The sequence below is a fragment of the Lipotes vexillifer genome, unplaced genomic scaffold, assembly GCF_000442215.2.
Source record: "Lipotes vexillifer unplaced genomic scaffold, Lipotes_vexillifer_v1.1 scaffold58, whole genome shotgun sequence".
Classification (NCBI taxonomy): Eukaryota; Metazoa; Chordata; class Mammalia; order Artiodactyla; family Lipotidae; genus Lipotes; species Lipotes vexillifer.
Genome location: NW_006781997.1, coordinates 2,975,850 through 3,003,324, shown reverse-complemented (window position 1 = coordinate 3,003,324; position 27,475 = coordinate 2,975,850). Strand labels below are relative to the sequence as shown.

The following is a 27,475-nucleotide window of genomic DNA, read 5'->3' as shown; positions in this document are numbered from 1 at the left end:
GGAAAGTGGTGGAGCAGGTGTCAGAGCACAGCCTCTAGCAAACTATCAGAAAGAATCAAGAGAACAAGATCCAAAGGGCCAGGAAGGGTCTTCTTTCCCAAACAAAGTTCCATTAAAAAATTGCTGGCTTGCTAAAAGTGTTGTCATCTCATACGTCTACAAAGAGTGAAACCTCTAACATAATACCCACTTTCACTTTAACGTGAAATCCTTTGTTTAGTTGTTCTCTTAACTTTCTTCAGGTAGACAATCCTGCATGCAACAGCTATTTTCCAGCTTATCTACGGTGATGTGTGTGCCCGACATATTTTAGAAGTGGCGAGAAAGGAAGATACTGTAATTTTGGAAATGGCCTGATGGCCTGAAGCAGCACAGAACAGTTTTACCTTTGGAGGCAATTAATTCTTGGTTATCTTGATATTCATGGTTAATCTGCTTTGAAAACTGATTAAAAAATTCTTTCTATCAAGCTAGCAAAAATTGGAGCCACATGTAATAAAGTATTTTATGATACACAGACCTCGGACAAGATGCAAAGCATTATGTCCTCTCGGGAATGAACAATGTAGACTAGGTATCCCCCCAAAAAAAGAAAAAAAGACAAGACAGGAGAAGAAAAGAATATCAGAGAAGCATGGATGAAATCTGACAATTTAATATAAGGAAGAGTAAATGAATAATGAATAAAATAATTTGATAGAAAACAGGTGGGAGATGTGGTGGGCCCTCTTTACAGTGCCAAATCTAGCCAGAAAATGTCTGTCAATACTTCCTGATTGAAAAACAAGGTGGACTTCTAAGGATGTTTTCCATTTTTATCATGTAATTGAATTATATGATAAAACTAAATCTTCCAAAGTACAGAACATCATAGAGGATTAGTACCACTCTACCCAGTAAAACTTGTCCTTCTAGATCCCGAAGTAGAAATGTAATGTAAGTATACAGAAGGTAACTAATAAGCAATGCTAACATGCTGACCAACTTCTAATGAGAGTTGTTGTTTTCCTATTTTTCTTTCAAAGGTTTCAGATTTATTTATTCACAAAAGCTCATAAATATTCATGTAGGTATGCTCCCTTTCCAGAGTAACATTTTAAGTTATTATGAAATACCAGTCACAAATTGGCAGGCTCAAAGTACTCTTGAAAGACACTGCACGTATGTACCTATGTAATAAATAATCTTACAAAAAGCTTGCCCTGTTTATTTTGAAATTCATCATGATCACAATAGAAAGATAATAGTGGATTTCTGGCACTAAATTGCTGAGCTGCTTCTTGTCCAAGTTCTGCACTTGCTTATCAAGTGGTGACTCATGCAGTCAGTCCTATTTAATTACTGGCTTTGCAGGAGACTGTTAAGAATTCATAAATTTAGAAGTTGTGTAAATGAGTGAAAATGTGCAAATTCTTTTAATTATAGTTATAAATGTTCTGGAAATAACAAGCCTGACATAAGAAGATAGATTTAGAAAACCACCTTTTATTTATGTCATTTTGAAGCGTAAGAGGCAACTTCCTGTTGGTGAGAAAGTAAATTACTCACTTCTGGTAAGTGGTTTTGGGAAATCAGAATAACATCTAATAAATTTTACCTTCCACTGCCCAAATGGTATCTAATGGCTTGGAAAAAGATGTTATACTTTCAAAAAATAAAAGTTTTCCATTTAAAATCTTTAATGCATTCATTTCAAATATTAAACCAAAAAACTGTAAGTGCTTCTCAGTATTTAGGACTGCAGATGTAACATAATTATTTAGCACACGGTTTCATAAGTTTATGTCTCCTTGATTTTATACATTTAAAAAATTTTAAGTTTGCCCTATGAAACATGACAAAATACAGTGAATTAACATACAACGTTTTATATTTCTGTAGCTAGAGAATGTCAAGGAAAATGAACCTCCATAATCTACAGACTATTAATTACCTGGTTTAAGAGATCTTCTACTTTCTTCTGCCATGAATCCCTGGCTGCATTTTTCTCTCGCTCTTTCAACTGCAAAAGTTGAGACATTGCTGACTTTTTATCCTCTTCATGTTGAAGCCTTAACTCTTCGCGAAGCTTAGAACACTCTTGTCTAAAACAGAACAAATGCACTTAATTTGTGAAGAGAATTATTCCTCTCGATAACTGCGGTATAGTTGCTTGCAGGTTTTCTAAGCATTTAATTAATCCTCCTCAAAAGCCAACTCAGAATAAGAGGTGATTATTTCATAGTTAAGGACCATAAAGTAAACTGGTAACTTATCCAAGATCATTTATTTATCAAATTATTAACAGCAGAATAGGTACTAGAGCAATAAGTCCTCTGACTTCAGGTGAGTACTCTTCCTATGCTATAGTCCAGGAATGAAATAAAAAGTAATCTATACTTAAGCAGAAAAAGAGAATTCCAGTTTCTCTGCAATTAATCATGGGAAAAATTCATTAAAAATGCTGCTACTACAGCTTCAACAATGAGACAATATAAGCCATATGACAGAAAACCATTTTCTGCACGTCTGTATAGGTAAGATTACATTACTGAGTAAAGAATGTTACCTAAGGTTTTCAGTCCATTTTATCTCTAAGTCCTGGGCCATTTTGTCCACTCTCAGTTTCTCCTCTTCTTTCATGGCAGCAAGTGTTGCTTCATGCTGTTGCCTTTCTTGTTCTAGCTCACTCTGAAGAATAAAAACTTTTCAGTGAAGACTAGTCTTCAAAAGCAAAGTCACTGTTGCTTATTTCAAATAACAGAGTGCTTGCATTATAACTTTTAAATTCTACAGCACAATAATTGATAGTGCTATCTATGACAATTACTTGAGATTTTGACAATAAAATCATGGTACCCATTTAATATTTTAAATGTCCTTGTGCAAACTATATTTTATTAAGGCTTATAAGTTTGCAAGTTATTTTAATAGTTTAAAGTCAGCATTAAATGAATAATCTTAACTAAATTTTCCATATCATAGGTATCTAAGAATTCAATTATCTTCACCTGTACACACATTACATAGGCAGATACGCTGTTAAAATTCATTCCCATTCATATCAAAAGTATGCTATCTACAAAGCTTAAGCATTATCGTTGTATCTCACTGACATGATTAAAATAATCATGAGAAATTCAGGCTTCTATTTTCATCCTGTAACTTCAAACCAGTGGTCCATGGGTTTAGTGTTATTATGATATATATGAAATCTCTGTAGAGTAGCATAAACCAAGTGGTTTTCTGGAGCTTGGGGCTGGATATGACCTGTTTGGACAACACTGGCAACCATCGATCCCTGCCAGCAGTGTAGCTGCTCTTAGGGTACAATGGAAAAGGAAGAGATGATGGTCCATCCTTCTGTTAACACAGTGACCCTTTCTGGATCACCCACTTGCTAGTAGCACATTGCAGCATTGTTGAGGGGCATATCCAGATTGATGGGAAAGTAGCAAGTCAGTGCTGAAATTGTTGACCTGGCTAGTAAGCAGTAAGTATTGAAACCTGAATTCAGCCATCTTAGCCAACTGTCATTTTCACTAAGTACTCTGCCTCTAAGAATTATTTTTTTCCGCCAAAGACAGTGTTGAATGGAGGAGAATTTCTCAAAGAGTATTTCTTTTACTGAATGCAAAGCACTTTATTAGACATTATTGGGGTGGGAAAAGAAGTAAAGTAAACACTTGCTCTTAAGAAGCTTAGTAATCAAAGTTATGGTAAACTGTGATGCAGCACCTATATTTTCTCAATTAAATTTGTCCAGCAGAACAGAAAATGAACAGTTGATAAGGTTTTGCTTAAGTTTTTTATTATGTTCTTAAGTTTTTTATTATGTTCTACTACTTGATAGAAGAACAACGTAAATATGAGCAAGGAACTTAAAGAAATGAAACTGAATCCAATTCTAAGCTAAAAAAATAAAATTTGAAGGCAACATTTACTGAGTGCTTACTATCTTGCTAAGCACTGTGCTGTAATGGTTTTACATCAGTCAATTATGACAACAGCAGTGTGACGTGCATCATCATCCCCCACCCCCGCTCCTGCATTGTGTGGATGAAGAAATTAGGACTGAGAAAAAGTAACTTGCCCGAAGTTACACACTAAGTGACAGATCCAGAATTCACACCCAACCAATCTGACCTCAGAGCCCACACCTTAAACCATCTCTCTGAAAGAAAAAATAATAAATCTCTACCTACTGTCCCCCTAGTTGTATGGTTCATTTCTCTACCTTCTAATGCAGTCTAAATATTTGCTCTGTTTCATGACCCTGAAGAGGAAAGACAAATCTTTTCCAAAATCTGTAGGTCACAGAGAATCACTTAGTTGCTATACATGAGAGTTCAGCTCTTACCAGTAAAGGAACTGTGCGTACTAACTGTAAACGGATTGAACTGTGTTTCCAAAAAGATATGTAGAAATCCTAACACCTCAATTCCTCAGAACGTGATGCTATTTGGAAACAGGGTCAGTGAAGATGTAACTAGGTAAGATGGGGCCACGCTGAAATAGGGTAAGCCCGTAATCCAGTATGACTGGTGTCCTTACAAGAAGATGTGAGGACACAGGAAAAATGCCATGCAAAGACAGAGACAAGATTGAAGTTGTGCTGCCACACGCCAAGGAATGCCTGGGGCTACCAGGAGCTGGAAAAGGCAAGGAAGGATCCTCCCTTAGAGGTTTAAAAGGATCCTCCCTTAGAGGTTTAACACCTTGATTTTGAACTTTCAATCTTCAGAACTGTGAGAGAATAAATTTCTGTTGTTTTAAGCCACCTTGTTTGTAGTACTTTGTTATGGCAGTCCTAGGAAACTAATAATAATTATATGTAAATGTGATGTTTGTAATAAACTTTAAGCAAAGTAGATTATATTTTTACCTCGCTGATATTTACATTATAACAGGATAATGACATTACCTCAGCATTTAATAGAGCATCCTCAGTCTCCTTCAGCCTGCCTTTAGTCAAGTCCAGCTCATTTTGAAGTCTTTCCTGAGAGTCCTGAAGACTAGCAATGAGTCCTTCTGCAGAGCCAAGACCTTGTTCACTTTTGCTTACCATTTCTTGGAGGTGGCCAATCTGCAAGTAAATACAGTACTTTTAAAACACCTCAGTGTAATCGACCAGCAAACAGTCACGTTTGTTTTCTTAAAGTCTTTTCTTTAGATGTAATTTGACTGATGGATCTTTCTTGATGAATTTGGAAGAAGCCCTCAACCATGATAGTCTTCACCTGTTGTTTTTTTGAAAAGACCTCCATATTTATCATTTCCCTTTGTCATGGCAACCATGTAAATACGTGGATACCTCAAGCTCCTGTGAATTCCTGGTTCTATCATATAATCAAATACCTATAAAAAAGAACTGAAGATAAAGATCATACCCAAGATTGGGAAAAAAGGATCTTTTAGATAAAAATATTTTTTAAACTGCTCTTTAAAATTGAATCACTTATATTTCATTTGAGCCCTGTTCTCCATCTATTTATAAAAGTGATAGATCTAGGTCAATATTGACAAGCTGGTAAATGTAGCATAAATTAGGATATGTTGTGATCTCTATGTTTCCATAAAAAAATGTGTGTCTTGAAATTGCTAAGAGTTGAATTTACACACTCTTGAAATTAGGAGCTAAGAGACAATTTGTTGATTAAGCAGACCTCAAGTAATGAGAACTATTATAAAATCAGTAAATGAAATACTCTAAATTATCTAGGAAAATATTACAAAGTAAAAATCTCATTTTTATAAAACAGCCAAGCTTATCAAAACTCTACAGAAATGACAACTGGTAATTAAAAAATAATACCTGAATACTTCTCACTGTAAATACAGACATCACAAAGAAAACTGAAAATCCTTCTTTAATCCCCTCTCTGACCCAAAATCCCCTGCCCCCAACTTCCTGTCTCCTTTCCATGCAGATATATGCACATGCTGAATAATTCCAGTGATGGCAGCATTTTATCTTGTTAGTATCTTTAAAGGGATGCCAACCTCATAAAATGAGCTGGGAGCTTCCATTTTTTTCTGGGCTCTGAAATATTTTCATAGCTAAGATTTACTTGTTTTTTGAAAATTTAGTATAACTCATCCATTAAAATCCTCTGGGTCTAGTGCCTCTCTAGATACACGTTGGACTATTTAGTTTCTTTCATGGCCATAAATTGGTTTGGCCAGGTTGTTCAACTACTTTGAGTCATTTTGGAAATTTAAATTCTCACAGGAAGACATCAGTTTTCCTTAAATTTGAAAATTAACTAGCATATTTGTAAATAATATTCATTTACAATGCTGTAAAATTTTCTCTGTCACTGTATTTATGTCACATTTCCCTAGTCTACATAGATTACTTGTATCTTCTCTACTTTTTGTGTTGATCTGGCTTGCAGAATGTGTTCTGCAGCAGTGAATGAATGAATGGAAGAAAAGTGACTGTTAACAGAGTTAAAGAGGACTGAATTTAGGAGAAAATCTAGTTTCAAGTTCTGGGTCTGCCAGTATAAAATAGCAGTAAAAATACCTACCTCACAGAGTTACTATGATAATTAAATTCAAGGATATATGGAAAAAGGTTCTTTAACTAGAAAGCAACATACAAATATTAGGTGCCAATCAATACTCATACAATTTGCCAATCACCTATTCCACCCCTCCCAGTTTCTCCTCTCATAATTTTGCTTATGGTGTGTTTTGATATCTGTACAAATATTCTGTGTTTTTAATTCATGACACTGCCATCATATTTCAAAAAGCCTTCTTTGTCCTTGTATTTTTGTCACTTGAGTTTTGTATTTTATTTATATTTATATTCATGATTTAATATTACATTTCAATGCTTAGCCCACCTGGAAGATTTTTGGTACAAGGTTGAAGAAGGAATCTAACTTCATTCTCCTCTTCTCTTCCATTTACATACAGTCTTAAAAAAGCACTGTCATCCACTATGATTCAGATTAAACCTATTAACTCTGGCCTCTATCCTACTATTCTACTGACATTACAGGTAAGTCCTCAGAGAACGCTTGATTGCATAACATTTTCAGGCCTCACAGTCTGATCCTAATCACTGTCTGACACTGACACTTCCACCCTCTTGCAAGTGTCTGCTTTGATGCTTTTCTGATATCCATTAATCCTTGTTCTCATGCTTTTGATTTCTCCTTTTCAGTCGCTTTTCCTGGCTCTGTTAATTCAATATTGGTGCACTTCCTGTTACCAGCAATCTTCTCATTAGCTACCCTTGGGTAAGCTCTTCTACTTAAATGGCTTCCAGAACTGCCTGATCTTTAGCTCCAAGCCTGCACACTCTACTTAGTTCCAGCCTAGATGTCTCACAATCACCGCAAAGTCAGCATAGCCAAACGACTCGATGTCTTGCCATCCAATGTATCTTTCCTCTACAGGAAGTACAGATTCCTATCTTCCAAGAGTGGCATTATTATCTGTCCAAATACCTAAGCTAGATACCCGAGTCACTTTCAACCACTCACCATATCAAGCCCTACAAATTTTATTTTAAAATTTTTTTATTTTTGTATTTTATTGACATATAGTTGATTTCCAATATTATATTAGTTTCAGGTACACAGCACAGTGATTCAATATTTTTATAGATCGTACTCCATTTTAAAGTTATTACAAAATAATGGCTATATTTCTCCATGCTGTACAATACATCCTTGTGGCTTATTTTATACATAGTAGAGTGTACCTCTTAATCCCATACCCCATCTAAGCCCTCCCCCCGCCCCATCCCTACTGGTAACCACTAGTTTGTTCTCTATATCTGTGAGTCTGTTTCTGTTTTCTTATATACATTTGTTTTCCTTTTTTAGATTTCACATATAAGCATTAACATAAAGAGTATTTGTCTTTCTCTATCTGACTTACTTCACTAAGCACAATACTCTCTGTGTCCATCCCTTGTTGCAAATGGCAAAATTTCATTCTTTTTTATGGCTGAGTAATATTCCATTATATACATATTGGGTTGGCCAAAAAGTGCCTTCAGCTTTTAAGTAAAAATAAAAGACACATTTTTCATTTTCACTAAGAATTTTATTGAACAATGTATTCACCCTTTTGTTCCACTACCTTCTGCCATTTTTCAGGCAACTTCATAATTTCATCTTCCCGAACCTTTTAATCTTTTTGAGCAAAGAACTGTTCCAGGTGCCTTTTACAGTCTTCCAAGGAATTGAAATTTTTTTCCATTAAGAGAATTTTGTAAAGACCGAAATGAATGGAAATCCAACGTCTGGTGAATACAGCGGATGAATCAGAACTTCCCAGCCAAGCTGTAACAGTTTTTGCCTGGTCATCAAACAAACACGTGGTCTTGTGTTACCCTGATGGAAGATTATGTGTTTTCTGTTGACTAATTCTGGATGCTTTTCGTTCAGTGCTGCATTCAGTTGGTGTAATTGGGAGCAGTACTTGTTGGAATTAATTGTTTGGTTTTCCGGACAGAGCTCATAATATAGGACTCCCTTCCAATCCCACCATATACACAACATCACCTTCTTTGGATGAAGACTGGCCTTTGGCGTGGTTGGTGGTGGTTCATTTCGCTTGCCTCATGATCTCTTCCGTTCCACATTATTGTACAGTATCCACTTTTCATCGCCTGTCACAATTTGTTTTAAAAACGGAACATTTTCATTATGTTTAAGTGGAGAATAGCATGAGGAAACATGGTCAAGGTATTTTTTTGCTTAACTTATGTGGAACCCAAACATCAAAGTAATGAACATAACCAAGCTGGTGCAAATGATTTTCAACACTTGATTTGGATATTTTGAGTATGTGGGCTATCTCCCACGTGGTATAACGTTGATTGTTCTCAGTTAATGTCTCAATTTGATCGCTATCAACTTCAACTGGTCTACCCAACCGTGGAGCATCATCCAGCGAGAAATCACCAGCACGAAACTTCGCAAACCACTTCTGACACGTTCGATCAGTCACAGCACCTTCTCCATACACTGCACAAATCTTTTTTTCTTTTTTTTCTTTTTTTGGCTGCACTGGGTCTTCGTTGCTGCGTGCGGGCTTTCTCTAGTTGCGGTGAGCAGGGAATTAGTCTTCATTGTGGTGCATAAGCTTCTCATTGCGGTGGCTTCTCTTGTTGCGAAGCATGGTCTCTAGGCGCACAGGCTTCAGCAGTTGTGGCGCATGGGCTCAGTAGTTGCGTCCCGCAGGCTCTAGAGCGCAGGTTCAGTAGCTGTGCTGCACAGGCTTAGTTGCTCCACGGCATGTGGGATCATCCTGGACCAGGGACTGAACCCGCCTTGTCCCCTGCATTGGCAGGCAAATTCTTAACCACTGCACCACCACGGAAGTCCCACAAATCTTATTTTGTGTTTCGGTTGCGTTTTTACCTTTCTTGAAATAATAAAGCGTAATATGCTGAAAATGTTGCTTTTTTCCTTCCATCTTCAATATTAAGATGGCTATACAAAAATTAGCCAATTTTGGTAAGTCTTTTTTTAAATGCACATTGATATGACAGCTGTCACATACAATCTAACAAAATTGTTTCAAAGGAAGTTAAAGACAACTAAGGGCTACTAGAGCCATCTTGTGGAAAAAACCGAATGAACCTTTTGCCCAATCCGATATATACCACATCTTCTTTATCCATTCATCTGTTGACGGGCACGTAGGTTTGCTTCCATATCTTGGCTATTGTAAATAATGCTGCTATGAACAGAGGGGTGCATGTATCTTTTTCAATTAATGTTTTTGTTCTCTTTGGATATTTACCCAGGAGTGGAATTGCCGAATCATGGTAGTTCTATTTTTAGTCTTTTGATGAACGTCCATACTGTTTTCCATCTTGGCTGCACCAATTTACATCCCCACCAACAGTGTAGGAGGGTTCCCTTTTCTCCACATCCCTCTTCTCCACATTTGCTATTTGTAGACTTTTTGATCGTAGCCACTCTGACAGGTAAGAGGTGAGATGGCATTGTTGTTTTTGATTTGCATTGTCTAATAATTAGTGCTGTTGCACATCTTTTCATATGCCTGCTAGACATTTTTCCAAAGTAGACATATGGATGACTACTTACATCTTCTGCTCATTTTTTGCTTGGGCTGTTTATTTTTCAATATTGAGTTGTATAAGCTGATTATATATTTTGGATATTAACCCCTTATTGGTCATATCTTTTGCAAACATTTTCTCTCATTCAGTAGGCTGTCTTTTCTTTTGTCGATGGTTTCCTTTGCTGTGCAAAACCTTTTACATTTAATTAGGTCCCATTTGTTTATTTTTGATTTTATTTCTTTTACCTTAGGAGACAGATCCAAAAAATATTACTACAATTGATGTCAAATATTTACTGATCTCCTACCATGTGTCAGGCAGCATAACAACTGTGACAGAACATCTTATAATAAACAAATCCAAATGCTTTTCATTTTAACAAAATATTGAAAAAATATATATCCACTTAAAAAGCTTATTTCCAGAAGAAAATCTACAACTTAAATGTTATAAGAACATTTTAAAAGACCATAATGGTCAGAATTATTGATGATTCAGCCTACTATTTTGTCTTCAAAGGTGATCCCAAAATAACATTCCATAGGATAACAGGGTTATCCTCCACCTGAGATTTTAAACTCACTAGCTTCCCTTAATATACTATTATGATTCTGGCATTCATGAATTTATCATCTAGATCCACAGTTGAACTACTTACATTTTGAGGCTATTTCACTTGGAAGGGTATCAAGATCTACCAACTTATGAAGATAGTACATTCCTTAATTTTTTCTAAAACAATCACTTTCCGTTTTTATGAACTACCCCCCTAATTCTTTCCTCCTGTCTTTCCACGGATGTATCTATTTTCCATCCAATAAATGTAAGTGGAATAAAATTTTTATTTAAAAGGCAAAACTTCGGACTAGGTATTTTTTAAAATGCAGCTATATGTGTTGGGCAAGAGGCACACGTAAACATAGGATGCAGAAAAAGAGAGTCAGTGGATGAAAAAAGATATACCAGGCAGCTTATACAATATCAAATAACACAGACTAAGCCAAAAAGTATGATTCGTTAAGTAGCTAAAACAATTTTATATTTGTATGCATATAACAAAGCCTCTAAATATACAAAGCAAAAATTGATAGAATGTAAGAAGAAATAAGCAAATACACCATCATAGTATCAGTGTTTAAAAAATGATAGATCAAGAAGATAAAAATTGAAAAGAATACAGAATATTTGAAGAAAATAGCTTAAAATCTTCATTTAATGAACCGGAATACAGACTACATTGCATTAAACGAGTGGATGCACTCAGAACATTAAACTTCTTTTATGTGTGAGGTCACAATGCTAGGCCTTAACAAGTTTCAAAAATTGTTTTCACATGAACCACAATGCAATTAAGGTTACAAAAGCATTTCAATCTCACACAGCTTTTCCAGAGAACAGAAAAGGACATAAGTCCCACTTCATTTTATGAGGCTTGATATAACCTTGATTCCAAAACCAGAAAAGGATGGTATAAAGAAGGAAAAGTACGAAGCCATCTTATTTAAGCCTAGGCTTAAAAATCCTAAAATCAATATTACAAAACTGAATCTAGTATTATATAAAAAAGATATATATAATCTGTCATGACTAACTAGGACTTATTCTAGAACTCCAAAGTCGATTTAAAATTATAAAATTGATTAATGTAAGGTACCACATTAACAAGTTAAAGAAAAATGAGTATGTTCCCAATAGATGCAGAAAAATCAACATCAATTTGTAATTTTTTTTTGAATTAGGAAACTAGAATTACAAGAGAATTTTCTAAACCTGATAAAGAGCAGTTACAAAATAAAGCTTCAGAGAAGCATCATAATTAACTGTGAAATGTTGACTCCCTTCACTTTAAGAGCAAGAAACAAAACAAGAATGCTTACTGTCTCTGGAGATCCTAGCCAGCAAAGTAGGACAAGAAAGAAAATGTCCCAGTGTGAAGGGAAGGCAGATACATACAGAGGGATGAGTCAGGCAGATTCTTGGGAGCCACTCTAAAGCAGCACCAAAATATTACCAAGGTGCTAAAACATAATTGAGAATGTATCTAGAAGCAAAATCAATTACATATTAATTAGAACTCTTCTCAGTGAGATTACAATATGTAGGTTGGAGGAATGCTGAAACCACTTGGAATTGAGAGTAGAACTCCAGGGCACCTGCATGAGAAACACAGATGGTCACTAAACCACCTTCTAATGACAGCAGGACACCATAACCACAAGGATCACAGACCGTGAGAGAGGTACGCAGTGGATGATCTTGGACAATCGAAGAGAGACTGAGCTAATACCAGTAACAACATTAATTTTCTATTATATCCAAATGTCGTGCTTGGTACCTTCTCTGGATTAATGTTTAAAGATAATTAAAGAATACTGAGTGCAAATCATTAGCCTGCCCAGGGGCACTCATGTGTTTTGGTGTGGTTTCTGTGAGCAGAAGCAGAGTGATGAGAAAGCAGGACTTAAAGACTGTTGGGAAAGATGAGGCTAGTGAGGTAGGAACAGCTGACAAGATGAGACACATCGAGACAAGAACTTGTTTTAGGAAGACCAGTCTATGAGCCCCATGAAGGATGAGCTGGAAAGGAAGGAAAAGAGGACAGTAGGGGGGGCTGTTCTAGGACACAGATGAACCAGGACACAGGACAGCAAGGATGGAACAAGCAATATTATAGCTTTTCAACTGTCTTTACATTTCTTCTATTCACAACTTTTTGATTTATAACATTTTATTCTATTCTATTCTTAGTCTTTTCTTTTCCAAGCTAAACAATACTATTTTCATATAGAATTTAAAAATTATTTTAGATGTCACTACCTAAAGATCCAGGGTAGAGAATACAAAGTCAATGTTTTGCAAAAGGGTAGAAAAAACTCTTTTGTTTTCTTTCCTGTAACGGGATATTCTCCTTTGTTTTGCTTTTCCCCACAAAAGCATCTTGGTCCAACATTTTTTGTAGTAAATTTTTACCTGGTGAGATATAATCAATGTCACTATGAAAATTTCAGCATTAAAGAAAGTTTTTGATTATTTTTACTCCAGATAATGTTACCTTCATTGAGGCTCATCTACTTATACAACGTTACCAAATAAGGTACTATCAATGAGATATAACATAGGTGATTGATTGGCCTAAAGAATTCTTGCCTCTTGATTGGCTGAATTCAGCTTGTCTTCCAGTTCTTCCTTCAGGTTTTCTAGCTCTTGTTGAAGCTGATTTTTATCGTCTTCCAGGTTTAGCTTTTCCTTTTTATGTTGTGCCTCCAATTCCTTAGAAAAAGAAATTTTTTTTAGAAATTAACAAAATTGCAAATATTGTATACTTCGAAGACTCCAAGAAAAAGACTACTGTGTTTTATATTTTGATGCCTTGCTCTTCAAGTTAGTCTTATACTTATTAATATCAGAGTTAACGGTGAATCTAATTAATCCTAGGGGCTTAGACTCTATCATTCCGAATCACTTATGATGCAGTGGTTAAGTCATTTTTTAAATGGTAAGAATATCTGACTAGTCTAGATCAACCTGAAGTCAAAAAAAAGAAATGTGTGATATAAATGATAATTTGGTGAGATGAGAAAAAATTCTAACTGTCTCTTGGGTTCATAATTCTTTTATATTTATATAAAAAAACAAAATTTAGTAACACTTCTGGAACTCAGTGGTCTCGCACTGGAATGTAGTCAAGGATTAACAAGTAAGAAATTAAGGTATCTAAAGAGCAATACTACTAAAATTGATACTTACTGAAGAACACCTACTATTTGCCAGACATGCTACTTACTACTTGGGATACAAAGGCAAAAAGACATGGTCCCTGCCCTTAATAGGCTCATTAAAGAATATGTGATTAAAATTAGATGTAATGGGGAGTACTGGAGTATATGAATAGGGAACTGATAAGTGCTGGCTTGGTGTGAAACTTCCACAGAGAAAGCAATTCCTAAGCGTAGTTTGGGGTGTACCAGTAAGAAAAGGCGGTGAAGCAAGAGGGAGATATAACATTCTAGGCAGAAGAAAAAGCATGTGCAAAAACCATGGAGGTAGCAAAGAACAAGGTACGTTACAGGTGTTCAGTATTTCTACAATGCAAGGTTAGAACAGTAATAAATAGGGTTCTACGTTGGGTGTCCCCAAGACAAACTCCAGGTTTGATGATTTGCTGGGATGTCTCACAGCATTCAGCATTTAGTTGTACTCACAGCTATTTGTATTACAGCAAAAGGATACAAAGCACAATCAGCAAAGAGAAAAGGCACATGGGGCCAAAGTCTGCAGGAAACCAGCCTCAAGCTTCTAAGAGTCCACTCAAACAGAACTCTCCTGCAAGTTGGGACAACACATGTGAAATGTCCACTAGGAAAGCTCATGAGGGAACTAACACAACACTCTAAAGTAACTATACTCCAATAAAAATTAAAAAAAAAAAAACTTACATAGAATCAGATATTGGTAAATAACTAAATATGAGAAATATAACAAATACATTATTATAATTATTATTTTATAAATTTACCTTAACCCTAAATAATATCCTTACACTTAGGATGGATTTGTAAAATTGCCTTTGTGTCTATAAAAATGGTACAGAACTTTGTCAGTTCAGCCAAGATGGTTAGGTATCTACTTTCATGATCATTAACTTCATTTCTCAAATAAACATACTCGGTGGGGGGGTGGGGAAAGAAAGCTCATGAGGGACTTAGTGCCAGGTTTCTTACTGGGGGCTGGCCAGTTTAGCATGTTCCAAAATTCGAGACTCCAGGAAGGAAAGTACATGTTCAGGATAAACCATATTGTTTGCATAAACAGTTTAGGCACAGGGAGCCATTCTTATCAGGGAATGGTGGGAACCCTCCTGAAATTCAAGTTCTAGACACCAGCCAAGGGCCAACCTTGCACCATGTTTTCTAAGGATGGCAGTTTCAGGCCTGCTATGTTATCTCTTTTCTGCATGGATTCTCTGTATATTCACATCCTTTTTGGTAGCTAAGTAATAAGGAATGGTGAAGTCACTTTTAGCTAAATGTTCTTTAAAAGATAATTTGACATAGGAGAAAGACTCTTTGGAAGGAGGCTGGTTTTAGCTTAGGCTCAGACATGTTCTAGCTGGGCAAGAAAGGAATGAAGCAGCAAGTGATAAGTTATTCTGAGAAAAGACAAGGGTAAAGATGAGGCTATCCTAAGAGGTTTTGACTATGTTCACATACAAGAAATTCATGTCATCTGCCTTACGGCAACCATGCTTTAATGAAAGTTTGTAAGAAATGCAAATGGATGAAAGTAGATTTTCAGGTAGCTCAGAAATTGAAATTTAATGGGTGAAGGGATGATTAGAAGAGTAGTAATGAGGTAAAAATTATATTGATGAAAGATGCCTTGATACTAGCACTTAGAACTTAATACAGAGGAATAACGAGAGGCAAAAGGCACCTGCAATTTAAATATTCCAGTAAGAGAGGAGGAGGTTAAGGTGAAAATAGAATGTAGAAATGAAAAAGAATAACAAAAAATAGCTATGGGAAAGATGACTGAAGCCACAGTTACTGCTAAATCCTTTACTATAAAACCTCGAACACTTGATACATATACCCAGAGTTGGTAAGCATGCACATGCTTAATTAATTAACTAATCAATTAAAGCTGTACCGATTGATCCTGGAATAGTGAGCTGACACAGAAAAATGGACAACCACAACTTTGAGAAATAACATATCATCAAGTTTTGTCTTTAGTTATATAAACATATAACAGTATGTTTAGATAGACATATTCTAAACGGAAGTTTTATTTTGAATTTTTAATTAACTTTAGGTGTTATTTTTTTCAACTGGTTGTCAGAAAAGGAAGAAATATAGAGGCAGAAGATCTCAATTCACATGCTACCTCTTCTATTTACTAGGTTTGTGGCCCTGAGTAAATCATCTAGGTTTATTAAACCTATTTCACCACCCACAGAATAAAAATGTCATTAATCTCCAAGACACAAACAATAAGGAATATACAAGAAAGCTTTCAGTAAACTGTCAAGTGCTATTATATAAACACATAACAACCATCATTAATACATGCCTACACAATGTGGTGGCTAAATGCCTCAGGGTTTGATACCTGAGACCTGAATTCAAGGTCTGACTGATTCTTACTAGTTGCATGCGCTTGAGCGAGTACTTAACCCCTCTGTGCCTCCACCTCCTCTTCAGTAAAATGGGTATAGCAATGAAACCAAAAGCAGTGTTATAAGGATTAAATGAAAAAATAAACGTAAAACATCATGGCAGTGTGTGGCACACAGTAAGAAATACTAACACTTATTTATCACTATATGCTCAGACATGTCTGGGTTCTTAACATTTTGCCTCACTTAACCCTCACAGGGATATTACAAGATGGATCTTATCTTCATCTGTCAAATGCAGAGAGCCTCAGGCATAGCTTTTGGGACCCAAGAATAAGCAGCTAGTAAGCAAAGAGCTCAGTGTAAGGCCCCAATCCGTCAGATACCTTGCTTTCTCTACTATATAATTACCGTCTGCCATGTATTACTATTAGCGAGCTGATTACTTATTTGAGGGCAAAACCAGAACAAAAGAGATCATTTTCCCAGGGAAGGAAACTGTCTACAGGAGAATCAGTGCTTCAATTAGTGAGGCTTCCTGAGGAGGACACCAGTGTTGCTGTCTCAAGATCGAGGGAGTGTTTCTATTACGGCTTTTACACCAAGTAGAAGCGCCTCATATCAATGTCATAAACTACATCCCCTATAAAAACTTTTATGTATGTTACTCTTTGAACCGAGATTTACAGAGTGATTACAAGATAGCAGCTAGATCATTATAGAAAGCCCACCAACTTACAATGCAATGCTAAGCTGAATTTTTACTCACCATTTGCAGTTTTTTCTTATCCCTAATCGCATTACTGTGGACAGCCTCAATTGCCATATGGTGCTTCCAAGCTAATTCTTCCAAAGTCTTAGAATGGGCCTCATTTAACTGGGCCACCTCTCCTTCCAGTCTATTTTGCAGGTTGTTTAGCTCCATCTCATAATATTCTTGCTGAGTTTTCTTTGCCTCATTTACTTTCTAAAATTGAACAAAAATAATTGGCATCTGCTTTTTTTCATTACTGCTATTAGTATTTTGAATACTCAGTAAATAGATAAACTTGGAGGAACTGAGTGCTACAGGATTTAGATATGGTACATGAGAATACACCATTGGGTGTTCTCAGAAAATGACAGGGTGGCACAGGCAAAATGAGTAATTTTAAAGCAAATGATAAAATACACTATTATTAGGTTAGAACCAAGTGCGAGTCAGCACATCTGCCGGCTTAAGAGAAAAAGGCTTCCTATATGTCAAAGTTGTACACAAAATGGCTTACCAATTTACCCACTCAAATGATACTATTCAATACAATTTTATTGCGTGCCAATTATATGCCTTTTAAGCATGAACAGTCTAATGATGAAAAAAAGTCAAAAGAGTGTGGCAGTATAATTTTTTAAGTTCTTTGAAAGGAGCATGCGTCGTACGTTATGAGAGTATACAGGAAAGGAACCTAACCTGGATGGGGTGGGAAACAATGTGATGTGTGTGAGAGACAAAGAAAGAAAGAAAGAGCAAGAGCGAGAGCGAGAGCGAGAGCGAGAGCGAGAGCGAGAGCGAGAGCGAGAGCGAAAGAGACAGAGTGAGACTGATCGATCAGGGAAGGCTTTCCAGAAGAGAAAACATCTGAGCTGATGATGACACATTCTCTCATTTAATTCTCACAAGCCCACCAGGAAACAAGAGATGAGAAAATTTCAAACCTAGATCTGAGGTCAAAAGCCTGCATTCATAACCATTTCCAGCATTTTGAAAGCTGAGAAGCAGCTTACCAGGCGGTGAAGTTAGGGAGATAGAAACCCATGCAGCTGAGCAGTGGGGCTAGAACACAGGATTCAAGGCTGGGAGTGGAGAGGGATGAGGCTCAGAAGCAGGCAGGGTCAAATGATGACCAGGGGTCTTTTATGCTAAGGCCTCTGGATTCTATTCTGATGGCAATGAGAAATCACTGAAACTGACATTAAAAATTTTTTTTTTTAAGTTTTAGTTACTTTTTTTTTTTTTTTTTTACGGTACGCGGGCCTCTCACTGTCATGGCCTCTCCCGTTGCGGAGCACAGGCTCCGGACGCGCAGGCTCAGCGGCCATGGCTCATGGGCCCAGCCGCTCCGTAGCATGTGGGATCCTCCCGGACCGGGGCACGAACCCGCGTCCCCTGCATCAGCAGGCGGACTCTCAACCGCTGCGCCACCAGGGAAGCCCAAGTTACTTATTTTTAATGTTTGTTGTTTAAGCCACCCAGGCTGTGGCATTTTGTTATAGCAGCCCCAGCAAACCAAGACAACTTGTCAAGGGGAGGAAGTAGAAAGGAAACAAAGACAGGAAGAACTTTGGGAAGTACCTGAATTTCGGGAGGAGGAGGAAGGGGAGCCGGTGAAGGAGGCGCACGAGCCACTGGGAAGGAGAGCGTCACAGAGACAAAGGGTGGGCAGGGTGCGGCCAAGAGCTGTGAGTGCTGCTGAGAAAATGTGTACAGTGTTTGGGTGTGCGTGTTGTGTTCCCACTGATGCCTTAGGACCCAGTACAACAGAGCAGGAGAGGGGAAGCCAGGCCGCAAGGAGGAAATGGAGGTACTGGGTGAAGGCTACTCTTTGAAGAACTTATGTGGTGTTACAAAAGAGGAAGACGAGAAAGTAAAACTTCAAGAAAATGAGGTTGAAAGATGTTTTAAATCCCTTTAGGGGCTGGAGCAGATCCCCTCCCTTGATGCTCTGTAAGACTCTCGGAAGACAGACACACCTCCTCTGGATCATTAATTCCTCCTGGATGGGCAGAGCAATCCTGCTGTCTGGCCTCTACAGCCCCTGCCTGCCTGGCTCAGTCTGCAGGTCCCTAGAACTACCCAGGTGGAAATAAAAGGTCCTCACGTCATAGGAGGCAGCACACTGCAGAGGTGGAGAACATGGGTTTTGGAGTCTCGCAGACCTGGGTTCAAGTTCCAGCTCTGCCACTTATTAGCCATGTGACTGGGGGTACCATGCGTGCATAATGTCTATAAGCCTCAGTTTCTCCATCTGTGAGATGGGAACGATAAGGAAGAACCTATTTTACAGGGTTGCTGAAGATGAGATAATGTGCCCCCAAATGTTTAGCAATATACCCAGCCTACTGTAAATATTTTATAGTTGTTAGCAATTATTTTACATAATAAAGAGATTATCATTATTCCCAAGGCCCAATGAGGGGGAAAAGCCCTAGGGAAGATTCTTGAATGTAAGGCACTGGACTTTCTTTCCTTTCAAAGCCGGAAGGTGTAGACAGAGGAAACAGAAACTCCCAGCTTCTTCTTTCTTGCCTGGGCCAGACTGGGTGTCAGCTCTTCCCTTCAAGCCTCCCCTACAGGGATGGGGGTACTAGGGGCTCAGAGCAGTGTTCTAGAACTGGATCCCAATCCCTCTGCTAGCTCTCCCTGACTTGGGGTCACCAGAAACCAGAGCCCCTACTTGAATACAACACTTTTAAGGTTCTTTTACCACCATCACCCCCAGGTCTTTGTTTCACAGCTCAGACATGAAGCCCCCCTCATCATAGATCATAGCTTTTACCTTTAAAACTGTACCAGTCAGGGCTCAACCAGAGCAGCAGGAAGGAGAAAGAAGGGGAGGGGTGCTGAGGAAGAAAGAGGCCGTCCGGAAGGGTGGGCAGGAACTCTTGGGCATGGGCTAAAGCTGCTGTCCACAGGCAGAATGTCTTCAGTGACTGACATTTTTAAAAAAAACAATCATCTTGGCAGTAGGCTAGTGAGCTGACGGAAGGCAAGGAGAGTGCAGAGCTGACAGGACTTGGGAACCGATAAGGGGGTTAAGGAAACAGTAATCAAGAACGACTACCAGGTTTCTGATTTACCGAACTAGACAGACTGTAGTGCTACCGGTTGAAAAAAGGAGTAAAGGAAATATAGTATTTTGAGGGGAGAAAGTTCTAGGCAGGTTGATTTGACACATCTGTGAGAAACAGATATCTAGTGGGAGTCAGATACACAGGACTCAAGTTCAGGGAAAAGATCTGGCCTAGACGAACGGCTTTGGGAGATATCACTGACCGAGTGACAGCGGATGTTACTGGAATGGATGAGCTTGTGGAATGAGATGAGAATGCAAGAGGAACATCAAAGGTAAGGACACAGAAAAGACTCTAAAAAAGACTGATATATGTATATGTATAACAGATTCACTGTGTTGTACACCTGAAACTAAAACAGCACTGTAAATCAACTATACCCCAATAAATTTTTTTTAATTAAAATTTTAAAAATTAGATAAAATTTTAATTTAAAAATTTAAAAAATTAAATAAAAATTAAAAAAAAAAAAGGTAAGGCCACAGAGAGAAGAGGGAAGCTCACAGACTCAGGGCCTGGGACTGCATGGCCTGGAAGACAGGAGGAAAGTGTGAGAGAACCGAAGAGAGATGCTGTAAATCAGAGGAGTCAGTATCCCAGGAAGACAAGATCCCCCCAGTCCAGCAGCCAGGACGTCACTGGAGGCTGAGGCCAATGTCGAGCCTGTGGGTTGGTGGCAGGAGAAACCAGCCCACACGAGGTAACGAGTGAGTGGGAGGCGAACAAGGGCGAGGAGAACGGACACTTTTCAATACACTTGGCTGCTGAGAGAAGGAGGAAGAGTGTCCCAAACCCTCACCTGGTATTGTAGATATGTGAAAAACTGGAATAAATATTCAGCAATTACTCTACACATATGTCTTATTTATTTCATTTAGAAATTAAGCATGTTGGTATATGAATTTTCAGGGCTTGATTTTGGTCATCCTTTTCAGTTTAACAGACATTTCCTAGGTGTATACACAATAATACGTTTCATCAACAGAAAAATAAGTATGATTAACCGTAATGTACATCCCACTGAAGTAAGAGTTCATTCAGCTTCTGGCGTGAGATAGGTTGAAATGTCCTAAGTTTTTACGTTATAAATTGTTATCAGCAATATTTTGAACATATACACAATATGGGATAGCCCAGCTTTATGTCAATACCTTTTCTCCTCAAAATAAAAACAAAAAATTCCTAGAGTTAAGAAATAGACTGTTACTATGAAATAGAAGTAAACACTCTAAATAAAATCTGAAAAAGAGGAAAACTGAACTTTTCTTTCTTTTCTTTCATGGGGGGGTGGAGTTTTCCATCATTCTTTACCTTCTCCAGTTCCAAAATCTGCTGCTTCTGCTCTTCATTCAGACTCTGGGTTTTGCTTTGCAAAAAAGCTCTTTCTTCTTCAAGCTGAGATAATCTCTCATTGGCCCTTGATTTTTCTGATTCTAGATCTTTAATTGTAACCTCCTGGGTCATTTGAGTTGCTTGAAGGATTCCAATATGACCTACCCCCCAAAAGAAATCCCCAATTTAAAATCTGTTACATTATGGTATAAAACAGTTTATAGTTAATGACACAGTGTACTTAATATGGAAGTAAAGTAAATGGTCTGCATGTACAAATAGTTCTTTGGTTTCCTCACTGTATACAATAGAAATATTTACCATGGGAATACTTATTATCCAAGTAGAATTACTTAAATTAGAAAGCAGTCCATTTTCACATCACTGATGTTGCTCCCTGCACCTAGGACCATTCCAATCATTTTTGAAGATTTCAAGCTCTACAAGTTGAGGTAGAAACAACTCCTCAGGATACATATAAAAGTCCTGGGAGTAAAGCAAAGTAAGAGTAGATGCACTGAGTAGCACGATGGCACTAAAATGAGTAACTTATTCTTTTCTAATCTCTTTTTTTTCAAATTCTAACATAAAGAGGAAGAAATCTGTATGCAGCAAGGAAAGATGGCAGGCAGCAGTTTGGTTGAAACTAAATTTGTTGTAGACAACAGACCTGATAAAGAACTGAGGCAGAGCAAGAGACAGATAAGGACAGCAAGGCTATGAAAACCTAAATGACAACAGCAAAAAGACAAAAGTGTGGGGGGTGGTATGAACAGAGACAGAGAGATAGAAAATGAATATGAGAAAATATGCTCAGAAGGCATGTGCGTTTGGACAGTGGTTCTCAAAGCGCCCTGGACCAGCAGCGCCTGGGAGCACCCGTCACAAGTGAAGCTCGCCCCAGACCTACTGCGTCAGAAACTCTGGGGTTGGGGCCTAGCGTCTGTGGTTGCACGAGCTGTCCAGGTGATTTTCATACACATTAAAGTCGAAAAGCTTCTGCTTCAGGGGGAGGGTAATCTGGGATTCACCAATGAGCCAGTCAATCAGATGACATCCTCAAAGAACTCATTCAAAGGCCTCCCCTGGCTCACCAAACACCCCAGTGAAATGTCACTTCAGATTGATACAGGCCACCCCGCTCCTCTAGTGAGGGCTTCGAAATGAGCATGTCAGCCACGTCAGGACGGGCAACCCAGCTTTAGCATGTAAAATGATCCTTATTAATAAGCCAAATGAAATGAGGCTGTTGTAATTTAAATATAGTTCCACTAATTTAAGTATTTTCAAATATTTATGTTTTAAAAGGACATGTTTTTAAAGGACAAAGCCTCTTAGAGTGTTTTTCTTTCAGTGACTGACTTATTGGTGCTAAAACCTATAATTCTTAATTTTTTTATAGAAATATATTCCTAAAAATAAGTTATCATTTGCTTATCTTATAATTGATTAACAAGATAACAGAACCCTTTAACATGTTTAGAATCTAAATAATTTTAAAATATGAGAAGAAAAGGCTAATTCTGTCTCGAATTAACATTTTAAGTGTTGGTTTTAGCTGAGGAATACACCAAGAACTGTGGTCAGACATACTAGCTTTGAGGACAAGATCTGAAGCTTGCTGCTGTAAACGTTCTCTGGCTGCTGCTAGCTCACTTTCCACTTCCTTGTGCCTGCTTAATAAGGCCACTTCTCCCTCCTGGGCATCATCAAGCTGTTTTTGAAGAACCTAAGAAAAAATCAAATAGCCATTATTAATATGCAAGAATGATGCTAAGCTAAAAAATTCATTTAAACTACCAGCAGCGGGTTTCCCTGGTGGCACAGTGGTTGAGAGTCCGCCTGGCGATGCAGGGGACGCGGGTTCGTGCCCCGGTCTGGGAGGATCCCACATGCCGCGGAGCGGCTGGGCCCGTGAGCCATGGCCGCTGAGCCTGCGCGTCCGGAGCCTGTGCTCCGCAATGGGAGAGGCCACAACAGAGAGAGGCCCGCGTACCGCAAAAAAAAAAAAAAAAAAAAAATTAAAATTAAACTACCAGCAGCAACTTTCTCTTATTCAAAAGTCACACTTAACAATACCTAGTTTTGAATCTGTATCAGTGACACATAACTTGTTATCTTCGTAAGTCATATGTCCCAATCATGAAAGGCTATTCGACCCTTTCTAATATATTTAAATGCTGCGCAGATATTAAAAACACACCTATGACATTTTCTATGCCAAGAAACAGAGACTTGCCAGAGAGACTTTCTGGCTTTTTTTTTTAGACTTGTGCCATACCCCTATTTATAAAGCAATCTTAATTTTTTGTTCAGTGTCTGGACATCAACTGATGTGCAGACCCCATCATTAATGGAGGAAAAGGAAAAAAACATAATTAAAGAACAATATTTTAAACTTCCCAAATCACTGGGAAAATATTAACATGTTATTAAAAAATCCTTTCATAAACAATCAATAAGGTTTCAAGCTTATCTTTTTGGGCCTTTCATATCTGAAATTGTTGTCGGAAATAACAGCTACAGGGTAATAAAGATTACCTTTTCACTGGTTTTGTCACAAAAGAAAAGTAGAAAAAAAGAAAAATGGAAAAAAAAAGTTAAAGCGGTCTAATCGAAAAGAAAAAGAGAAAAGTGGAAAAAGAAATCCATGTGTTGAATGTGATATTCTTTACTCACCTGAACACTGTTCTCTGCTGTAACAAGTGCTATCTGAAGCTTCTGGCATTTGTCATGAAGACTTCCAGCTTCATCCTGTACCATCTGTAACTCTCTCTTTAATTTTCCTATGGTTTTTCGTAAAATTGCTTCTTGCCCCTGAAATTCTTTTCTAAGATCTGCTTCCTTTTCTTTGCTAGCCTGGAGGCTTTCTGCTGTAAAAAGCTGTGACCTTTTCAAAGTATCCAGCTCATGTTCATAAAAGGACTGAGCTTTACGCAACTTGCCTTCATAATCCTCAATCAGCTTTTTCCGCTCGAGCCTCAGCTCTTCCAGCGTCTTGTTTAAGGCCTCCACCTCCACTCTGTGCAGCTCCTCCGCTTTCTCCTGTCCTTTACCAGCTGAGGCACTGTGATCCTGCTGTGACTTCAGCAGCTCTTGGATCTCCCGTCTGTGAGCAGTTCGCAAATCTTCCAATGCCAACCGTTTGTCTTTTTCAAACTGTACTTGGACTTGTCCAAAACTCCGTAATCTTTCCTCAAATTTCCTTCGCATCTCTTCAACCTCTCTAGACATGGTTACTATGCGTTGGACATGCTGGGCTTCTGCACAAAGTTGCATGTCCTCAACTCTGTGCTTATAAGCCTCAAATTCTGTCAAAGCCTGCTGCTTCATTTTTATGTGATCTTCTAATGATGCTTCTAAAACTTGAACCTTTCTCTTAAGGTCTGACTCCTCTGATACTCTGCTTTTATACTGCAATATTTTTTCTCTTGTTTCTGCAAGAATTTGTTGGATTTCTTCTTCATGAGCATCTTTGAGGGCTTGAATTGCAGATTCGTGCTCATCATTTTTAGTGTTCAAAGCATATATTACCTGCATGGTTTTAAAGAAAAAGGGAGAAGAATTCAGTAAACACGTTATTTTCTAATTGAAGTTAATTCTTTCATTTGGATTGACATTTTTTTCTATGCAGATAATATTGGCTATGGTAAATATTAAATACTAAAACTTCATGCACTGTTTTTGTACTCATAGATTTATTTAGCAAATTTACATAGCCCAATCTTAAAATCTGTACTTGAAGACTTTTTAATTAGGATTTTAAAGCATTCAAAAGTAAGAATGTTTTCCTAGAAATGAAACAGTGAGAGGAAAGAGACAAAGGAGGCTACCTGGTCTATGAGAATGGAGTTTTCCTACGGCCCACTCTAGCTTCCTGGGGACTCTGGTGGGATCAGGAGAAAAGCCTCATGGTAAGTCTCTGCCCTGCACTGGAGGCCTGGAGATGAAGGAGGCTTTGCATGAGTGGAAGTTCTAGGCCCTACATCTTCCCAAAGGCCTCTTTCAACTGCCTAAAGTCTGGTATATTTTAAATTTAGAAATTTCCTTTTCTAATTCCATTATGGTCTGTTTTTAAAGCTGATCCTTTTCACTCCCAAGTGGTCTTCTTACAAAATCCAATTAGTACTTTTGTGCTCACCTATCAAATGTTGTAGTTTTACTCATTGCCTAATTTTTCCTCTGCCTCCAAGCAAGCCAGATTCCTAAAGCCAGAGTGTTCTGAGTACAGGTCTTTATTTTCATTTTTGTCCTTGGGTTTTAATGATTCCATTGAGATTTTCCCACCTTAATTCCAATGACAACATACTCCTTTTATAGTAACACTCCCACTCTCATATGTTCCTTGATGTCCTCCACATAGCCCTGCGGTCCAACAGTAATATTCACAACTGCTACTTAAGGCTTAGAGATGTGCCTACTTTCTTCTGAAGTAAAAAAAAGTAAATATTATACACTCCAGCAAAAATCCAGAGGCTAAAAATCAGCGTCCTGGAACTTCACTTATTTTAATATGATCTTACTTTGGCTTCAGAAATGAAGTCCAGCACCAACTACTACCCATCTATCATCTATCTATCTATCGTTGTGTTGGGTCTTCATTGCTGCACGCGGGCTTTCTCTAGTTGTGGAGAGCGGGGGCTTCTCTTGTTGCGGAGCACAAGCTCAGTAGTTGTGGCTCACAGGCTCTAGAGCGCAGGCTCAGTAATTGTGGCACATGGGCTTAGCTGCTCCCCGGCATGTGGGATCTTCCCGGACTAGAGCCTGAACCCACGTCCCCTGAATTGGCAGGCGGATTCCCAACCACCGCGCCGCCAGGGAAGTCCCAGCACCAAATACTTTTGCCATTAAGATGCGGAAGTGTTGCCCTTTTTGTAAAGAACTTGTTTATGCAGACTGAGGCAACTGAGACAAACTACCTGGCTCTCCACAGATCCTGGTAACTCCAAATCCTGCTGCTAAATCTAGGCTGTCACCTGCTAAGCCTGCAGCTACACTGGCAGAAGGCAGAATACACACTGGAGCTACCCCACTGCAGGGGCTTCACTCCCTCCATACAGGGCTTTGTCTTCCACACCCAGTCCCCTGTCCATACACTCGACTAGGTCTGCTGTATCTATTTTCTTCAGCGTGACTGAGATGTGGTCATACCAAAAGAAAAAAGGTTGAGAGACGGCAAGATTCCACCTGTCTTGCCACAACTACCCTTCTCCTACAAGGGCCACAGGAAAACATGTGCACAGAGGAAAATAAATACTTATTCACGGTCTCTCTCTCTCTTTTTTAATAAACCTAATTCCAAATTCCACGTTATGTCCCTAAATGGGCTAACACACATCCCCATGGAGGATTCCTTTTATTTACACATTTAATCTTAAAGGTAGCCTATAAACCAAGAAAGTTGGGTGGCTTCCTATTCCCTTCCCTCAGGGTCATACCTGTCTACCACACTGATGCCAGAAAAGACTGGAAGGGGCACTATGGAAAAAGACACCAACCAGCTGGAGACAAGTCCATTTGCCAGAGTGCCTGGAACAGAGCTGGTCTAGCCCACAGGTTGCAGACCTTCTCAGAGCATGTCTGCATGCATTCCCTCTTCATCTTACTAAGCACGTGGAAGGAAAAGAGATAATTCAAAGAGATGGGATCCCCAAAGAAAATAAGTCACACTGTTAGCACTTTGCTCCAGGAAATGATCATGAAAAGGACCAGTCCATGGTGGGATTCTATATAACTGGTGATGAAAAGGGAGAGGGAAGCAACATGTGAGCCTCCCCTTGTCAACTATTTATTGAAATACTCTTCTCTTTTTTCTAATTTAATTTCCCTCAGTCTTCAAGAGTCAGCTCAAGTTCTGCCTCTTTTAATAAGCCTTCCAAAGCCACCCACATCCATGGGATTCTATCTTTTCTTTATATCCAACATCACCATTTCCTTACCACCACTCATTCCTGAAACTCAGCAAATGTTAGATTGGTTTAATTTGGGGTGTCCTGACAACAAGGCTGGAAAGCTGTGTGATGATGTTAGTCTAGAAAAGTAGCTGAAGGTACAGAAGCTCAGGAGCACACAAAAATGTGAATAAAAAGGTGAAATTAAAGGGGATCGAGGTTACGAATTAAAGCATTAAATTAAAACGGAATTTAAGTAAACAA

General features: G+C 38.3%; 1 protein-coding gene across 3 annotated transcripts in view; it reads right to left on the bottom strand.

The window, feature by feature from the left end:
* FAM184A (family with sequence similarity 184 member A) overlaps positions 1-27,475 on the bottom strand; it is a 122,042-nt gene that overhangs the window by 38,842 nt on the left and 55,725 nt on the right. For 2 of the 3 annotated variants that reach the window (XM_007454908.1, XM_007454907.1), the window contains exons 1-8: positions 24,000-24,858; positions 22,914-23,049; positions 21,300-21,481; positions 16,927-17,124; positions 13,187-13,309; positions 4,904-5,065; positions 2,549-2,670; positions 1,934-2,084 (exon numbers count right to left, since the gene is read on the bottom strand). In XM_007454908.1, coding sequence (XP_007454970.1) covers positions 1,934-2,084; positions 2,549-2,670; positions 4,904-5,065; positions 13,187-13,309; positions 16,927-17,124; positions 21,300-21,481; positions 22,914-23,049; positions 24,000-24,653 — 1,728 coding nt within the window. In that variant the 5' untranslated portion in view covers positions 24,654-24,858. Of the gene's footprint in view, positions 1-1,933; positions 2,085-2,548; positions 2,671-4,903; positions 5,066-13,186; positions 13,310-16,926; positions 17,125-21,299; positions 21,482-22,913; positions 23,050-23,999; positions 24,859-27,475 lie in introns of those variants that run through there. The other variant, XM_007454906.1, reaches the window with a different exon arrangement.